This window comes from Hipposideros armiger, unplaced genomic scaffold, assembly GCF_001890085.2.
Source record: "Hipposideros armiger isolate ML-2016 unplaced genomic scaffold, ASM189008v1 scaffold_74, whole genome shotgun sequence".
In the NCBI taxonomy this organism is placed as follows: domain Eukaryota; kingdom Metazoa; phylum Chordata; class Mammalia; order Chiroptera; family Hipposideridae; genus Hipposideros; species Hipposideros armiger.
In genome coordinates this window covers 48,360-55,524 of record NW_017731424.1, presented here as the reverse complement: position 1 = coordinate 55,524, position 7,165 = coordinate 48,360, and the positions used below count along the sequence as shown (strand labels likewise).

General features: G+C 54.9%; 1 protein-coding gene across 2 annotated transcripts in view; it reads left to right on the top strand.

The window, feature by feature from the left end:
* The window catches only part of HSPA12A (heat shock protein family A (Hsp70) member 12A), a 164,276-nt gene that overhangs the window by 132,713 nt on the left and 24,398 nt on the right, over positions 1-7,165 (top strand). Inside the window, exons 3-6 of one of the 2 annotated variants that reach the window (XM_019642939.1) lie at positions 813-898; positions 2,353-2,480; positions 4,673-4,895; positions 7,039-7,143. In XM_019642939.1, coding sequence (XP_019498484.1) covers positions 813-898; positions 2,353-2,480; positions 4,673-4,895; positions 7,039-7,143 — 542 coding nt within the window. Of the gene's footprint in view, positions 1-812; positions 899-2,352; positions 2,481-4,672; positions 4,896-7,038; positions 7,144-7,165 lie in introns of those variants that run through there. The other variant, XM_019642938.1, reaches the window with a different exon arrangement.

The window sequence follows — 7,165 nt, the reverse complement described above, 5'->3', positions numbered from 1 at the left end:
GGGGTCCCGCACCCCTTTGGGAACCTGAGGGCTGTGGATCGTCTTCTAAGAAAGCGCAGGTGAAAATTTTTTTGTGAGGGGGGAAGGGGAACAGTATTGGGGAATTGGGGAAGGGGAACAGCCAAGTTGTCCTTCAGTCTTAGTTGTGGAGGGCGCAGCTAGCTCAGCTCCAAGTCCAGTCGCCAGCCGGCCGCCCGTCGGCAGCTCAGGGCAGCTCAGCTCAAGGTGCCGTGTTCAATCTTAGTTGCGGATCCCGTGCGGGAGTTGAACCGGCAACCTTGTTGTTAGGAGCATGTGCTCTCACCAGCTGAGCCATCCTGCCCCCTGTTGGCAGCTCTGCTTGGGCGCAGTGTCACTGGCCCATGTGGGAATCAAACCGGCGACCCTGTTGCTCAGAGCTCGTGCTCTTAACCAACTGAGCCACTCGGCAGGCCCTGCAGGTGAAATTTTGCATCTCAGGTGGCTACAGGTTCCTCTGCTCCGTCATGGAAGCTGGGTTAGGAACTGGCTGTAGAGAGGGGGGGAGCCAGGAGCTGAGGTGGTTTGCGGACTGGGCAGCATCTCTGCTAAGTGGGAGGCCTGGTGGTCCCTGGGAGAAAAGGAATTTCTCATTTTGTCAAATTTTAAATACTGAATACAAGGCGTTGCTGACACCTTACCTTTAAGGTGGGATCAGCCTTCCCCACCATGCATGGTAGCCAGCTTCCCAGAGGCAGCAGTGCCCTTAGGAGCAAAGCCACGCAGCCCTCATCTCTGATCCCGGGGCCGGCCGCTACCACCTCTGAGGAGTGCGTTTTGTCTTTTCCTTTCAGAAACGGCCCCCACGTCTGCATATTCATCTCCAGCCCGGAGTCTGGGGGACACAGGAATCACGCCTCTGTCCCCTTCCCATATCGCGGTAAGAAAGGTGTACCTGTGTGTGGGAGTGTGTGTGCTGATAACCTTGGCTTTCAGGGTCTGCTCTCACGAGGCTGCTGGGCAGCCCCTCACGTTCACGGCACTCATGATACCAGCCATGTGAATCCTCCCAGGCCCCTTCCCCGCTCTGGGCCTGGTGGGGCTGCTTCGGAGCCGTTGGCCTGGGTGGGTAGCATGAGCAGGCAGGGTGGGAGCAGCCCTTTCAGATTCAGGGCTCGGAGACTACGGAGCACCTTCCTGGAGGGAAGCAGCCACATCTGGCCTGGGAATCAGTGCGAGGCAGTGGCTTTGTCGGCTATGGTTAATTGCCGTATCCAAAAGTCTGTGGCTGTGTTATTGCTTCTGCAACAGCTTGCCCGAGGGAGGAGACCTGTGCAGGCACGCACTTGCAGTGAGGGGGCTGTAACTCCCACTCTACCCCACACTGAAAAGCTGGATATTGGGGGCAGCTGTTCAAGGGACTTACATGTAACCAACCAGAGAAAAGTACCAGGAGCAAAGGGTGGCTTTGCACGTGCTGCTCAGGTCTAGAAAGACCCTTCTTGAGAATTTCAGAGCCACCATTAGGTCGGGGCGCCAGCTCGTTCTGTTTTCCCCAGAACTCGCCGGGTTTTACGTGGGAAGTCCTGCACCCGGGGGCTCCCTCAGTCCTGGGATGACTGGGAGGCTCGGTCACCTGTGGCCAGGTCCTGTGGTTTTCAGACTCTGCACCCTGAATGTTCCCTGCCACCTTGAGAGTGTGTGTGTGTGTGGGGGGGGGCAGAGTAAAGAGAAGCCAGATGGGTGGCGCTCTCACCCCCTGCTCTAACCAACACGTTCCAAATCCAAAATTCATTGGTTTTATCATTTTTAGTTCTGTGAGTAGTAACAAAAAGGTCTATACTGCTTTAAAAAAAAAAAAAAAAGATTGGAAACCTGAAATGGTCTGACCTACTCACTTGACAGATGAAGGAAGGCTCCAGGCCCTGAGGGGATAGGAATCACCAGGGTCACGCGGAGTCCTGACAGGACCAGGCAGAATCCCTGGTATGCCAAGCGGTCCTCTCATGCATGACACACCTGAGCAGGTCACCTGGGCGGTGCACAGGGCACAGCTGGTAAAGCCGTCTGGGTGGTGGCAGCAGGTCTGCACAGGGATTGGGGAGAACAGTGGAAGAGTGTGTCACTCGGAACCATTGGGCTTCCGGCCCCAGTGGTAGCATTTTCTGTAACTGCTGCACTCATGCACAGGTGATAAAGGGAGTGGTGGGCAAGCTGTAGGCAGATGCCCTCTGCCCGGGGCTCACCCTGTGACAGCCTGGAGCCAGAATGTGCCACATCCTGTCTGCAGTCTGCAGTGGGCACACAGCTGGGCCGGGTAGAGCCACCTGGGGTGTCTCCCTGAAAGCCAGGCTTGGCCACCCCTCCCCCATACCTTACTCAGTGTATCTGCAGAACGATGCTGACCCGAATGTGTCAGAGCAGCAGACGTTTCTCGTGGTGGTGGCCATCGACTTTGGGACCACGTCTAGCGGCTATGCCTACAGCTTCACCAAGGAGCCGGAGTGCATCCACGTGATGAGGTCAGTGCTGTGGCAGGGAGGGGCAGGTGCTGGCACCAGGTCACTGCACCTGCAGAGACTTGGGGGAGGGCCCTGGAGGTGGAGACGAGAGGGAGAAGTTCAATGAGCAAGTGATGGCACTTAGTAGGCGGGCCCTGGATTCTGGCCCAGCTCGGCCCTAACTCCTCCCTGTGCCACTTGGGGCAAGCCACTCCTGATCCCTGGGCTCCAGGTTCCTGGTCTATAAAGGTGCTGGTTTAATTCTGAGTTAGTTGGTCGGGGGAGGGACCCGGACAGTGTGTTTGGGACCTGGCGCCGGTGAAGCCAGCGTCCAGCCTGAGGAAGAGGCACCAACCTACAGGCTGTCTGTGGTGGAGGAGATGTAGGCGCCAGCTTGGCCACTTACTGGGTGACCTCAGGCCATCGCTGAACCTTCTGAACCTCAGTTTCTTCATCTGTGAAATGGAGATAATGGCAATACCTGCCTCACAGGGCATGTATGCACATGAAATCAGATTTCCTGTCAAGTGCTTAGTATGGAGTAAAATAGAAGAAAGAAAGGTGCCAGTTCTTCTGTGTGAAGAAAAGCCATGGGATGACAGTGACCACAGCGGAAAGCACCATGCCTGAGAAAAAGCAGAGTGGGTGGATATCAGCCGAGAGAATCTAAAGGGCCACGCACCCTGAAGTGGCCCTGGGTCTCCTTGGGGGTCACGCTGTGGGCCCCACCCCCATGCACACAGCAGCTCAGCATGTCCTCACATCACGCCATCCACATGTGACCAGCTATCTGTGGGGACTCTGGTCTGTCCAGCACAAAGCCAGCTTCCCTGGTCGGACATGACCTCCCTGCAGAGCCTGCGGACCCCAAAGCTTTGGGAGCTGGGGATTTATCACCCAATGCTCAGGGTGGCTCTGAGCATATGTTGTGATTGGCAATTCCTTGAACTGGTAATTGTGGAAATTAGTTAGCATTCCCAGAGTAAGATGTTAGGCGTTTTTATAAAGTGCTGTTTCAAACACGAGTCAATGAAAGCAGTCCCCTCCCCAGTCTTGGTGTAAGCCCCGCCTTTCTTCTGGTTAGATGTGAGGTCCGTATCCTAAGAGGCTCCAGAGACCCATGGGGTCCTCTCATCGGGTAATACTGTGAGGCTGGTTCTAGTAGAGACCCTGAGGGGGTACAGGGCTCAGGGTCCGTCGGATTAAACCAGGATCCTGCCTCCGGTTAGCTAGACAGATGCTCTGAGGGTCTGTCTGCTCTGCCATCCCGCGAGATGGAAACCCCGAGTGGAAAAGAGCACGTTACGAAAATCTAGAATCAATGATATTAGTGTCTCTGTAGTTGTTTTAAGAAATGTTATTTCCAAGGGATAGTCATGCAGTGAAAATCGGGGGTGGCTGGGGGGAGGGGGAGAAAAAGAGCAGAAAAAACTTTGAACTTGCTTGGGAGGAACCCTCACAAAACATTGGCAGCGTTCAGGGCCTCAGAGGTGTTATCTTAGTCGCTGTAGAGGTTTCGGAGGGAGCTTCTACTGGAATTTTACTTCAGTCAGAACATATGAACCTAACCATGATTCAGAGTCTCAGAGTTATGAATGAGAAAGTTTAATTTTTTGTATTTAGGTAGGAACGAAGGAATAAGAATCTGAAGGGAAACACTCAGGAGGTCACTCACCGTAACTATCAGGGTTAACAGTAATGGAAAGACCAGTTATGAAAGGCTGTGTGTGGAGCGCTCCCCTGGCCCAGGTACCCAGCGTCTGCCTGGGATGGTGATCAGCCCTGGGTCTCAGTGGGGTCACCATGGGGACTTCGGCTCCATCCTGATGGAGCTTGGCTGCGAAACCTGCCAGGGACGATCCTAGACCCGTCTGCACGGCAAGTCCAGGTGGAGGCTGGCTCTCCGTCCGGACTGCGCTGGTCCCCCTGAAGCTTCGTGATGCAGTGTTGGGAGCAGGTGGGCCAGGGAGGAGGAGCCCTCCCCTCGGTCACTCTTCTCACTGACACACTTGTTCTCTAACCCACACGCTCGTTTAGCGTTCCCGTACTCGCCCGTGCTTGCCCACCTCTGAGCAGCCCGCAGGGTCCCTTCCTCCTTCAGCATCCAGTTGTTGTCCTCCTTTTCCTCCTGGGCCCCGCATTCTCCCCTCTGCCCCACCAGCTGGCACCTCTGCCTTCTCTGACCCTGGAGCCTTTCCCTGAGGTTTCGAAAGACGGTCCCATAACCTTTGCCTTTCCTTGGTGTCAGGCGGATGGGAAGGTGGAGACCCTGGGGTGTCCAACCAGAAGACTCCGACCACCATCTTGCTGACCCCCGAGAGGAAGTTCCACAGTTTTGGGTATGCCGCCAGGGACTTTTACCACGACCTGGATCCCAACGAGGCCAAGCAGTGGCTGTACCTGGAGAAGTTCAAGATGAAGCTGCATACCACTGGGGTAAGCGAGCCTCTCCTTGGCCCCAAGTCCTCCACGTTGGGGAGCAGTCTTTCCAACCCAGGGGACCCACAGGTTTCTCCCAAGCAGAAATTCATGTCCATTTACCTTGATTTGAGAAACAACCTGGAGCACGCAACACTTTTATGGGAAACACAGTCCTTTCTGATGTACACGTGGGCAGGGGGGTGTTCAGAATATTTAACAATGTGTTTGCCTTGGAAACTGACCGATCCCAGAGTGGACACTGGCTAGAGCACAGGCCTAGGGGGCCGGCGACCCCTTCATGTGCCAGGAGGTCCCCCTTTAGTTGCTGGATTGTTAGGAGATTAGGGGATCCTGAAGGAGGGACTTGGGGGCTGGGGACATTTGGTGGGGCCGGGCAGTGGCTATTAACTAATCAGTTTGGAAGTAACGACTTGCCCATTAACCCTAGGCTCATGCGTGCAGGAGGGGCAGCTCAGGAAACCAAGTGTCCAGTAATTGGAGGCCCAACTCCCACAGCAGTTCCGCTCCCACCCGCGAAGCCAGTGTTCTGTGCGATGTCCAGGACAGTTTAGGCCCCTTCCCCCAAGGTTCATGAAAAAGCCTGGGCCATAGGATAGAAGTTTTTCAGCTTAAGCATTTGATTCCATAAATTATCCTTAATTCGCAGTACTTGGAGATTCAGGCTGGTGACAGTGTTTAAGACCATGGATCCTGGGGACAGACAGCGTGGGTTAAAATCCTGCCTCTGCTGCCTTGGAGACACTTAATTCAAGTCCCTAACTTCTCTGTGCCTTGTTTTACCTTACTTGTGAGGTGGAGACACTGATAGTACCTTCTTCACTGGGATATTGTAAGGATTAAAGGAATCAAAATACACAAAGCTCTTAGAACCAGGCTGGTACTTCGTCAGTGTGAATCTATCGCTAGCTCCAGTTATTTGCTTTCATTTGTCTGCTGTTACGTGTTTGCAAATGAAAAAACAAATGTTAATGGGACGCCCAGGGCCAGCACCCTGCCTGCTAAGGCGCGGTGCTCATGGTGTGGCTGTCTCTCTCTGAAGCCGGCCAACTCCTGCTAGAAACACATCCCTCCCATTTCACCCGATGGGATCCAGTGCTGAATTTCAGCAGGTGAAAGCACAGGACATTTTTTCAATTGGAATTTTTAAGATTCCGAGCTTCTGGCTTCCTGGGAGGCGCCGCCCAAAAGCTGGGGTGCCTTTGCTGAGTGCCAGGGGTGGGAGGCAGCTGGTCGGGAGGAGGGAGCTTGTGCGGTGGGTCAGGATGACTGACAGGCTCCATGAGATGGGTTCAGCAGCTCGATGCCCCTTCACGCGCCCAAGGCAAAGCCTAATTACCTGGCCTGTATCAAGCTGAGGACCCATGGGTTTCCCCCCCCTCCCCCACCCGCCGCCCCGGTAGTAATGAGCCTGTTGGTTCTGGGAGACTTGGGGGCTTTCGCTGCCCATCCCCACTCTATGGGGACTTTTCTCGTCATTTTTTAATGACTTCAGTCCATACAGCATCTCACAGAGCGTCCTCCACCCGAGGACGGCACTCAGCAGCTGCTGTAGCTTCTGGCGGAGGAAGGGAGGCAATGATGCTGGGCTCCCAGTGGATTTGGCAGCAAAAGCCTTAAAATAGGAGCTCTTCTAGCTTGGTGACTCGGTTGGCAGCTCATTGGGGGACGGAAGCTTCACGTCTGTTTTGCATCATGCATGTCTGGGAGTTTGCATGATAGTGTAGGCCTCCGTTGGGGGCGCTCCCGAGGGCGGCCATGTGAGTCTGCGTGTGGAAGTTGTAGTAAATTCCACCGGCAGTGGAGCCTGCTGCCTTGTCTCTCTTCCTGGGCTCTGTTGCGGCCCTGAAACTTCACTCCCAGAGGATCCAGGAAAGAGAGAGAGAAAAAGAGGGAGAGGGGAAGAAGGGGAAGTGATGGTGGGGCTGAAGCGAACAGCCAGGGCCTCCCACACAGTAAGGGGACCGTGCTGCCAGGCCTGTTTTGGGGGACCCACGTCCTAGTCTGCCCCTCAAACATCAGGAAACACAAACAGCAGGTTTCTCAGAGCTCCACGTAGCGCGGAGCAGCGCCCAAAGCCAGAAGGCAAGGCATGTCTCTCCTTCATCTTCTCAGCGTTTCATTCCTCTCCCCCTGCCAGGACCTCACCATGGATACAGACCTGACGGCAGCCAACGGCAAGAAAGTCAAAGCCTTGGAAATCTTTGTTTATGCCCTGCAGTACTTTAAGGAGCAGGCACTGAAGGTAGGACGCGTGGCTGTGCTGG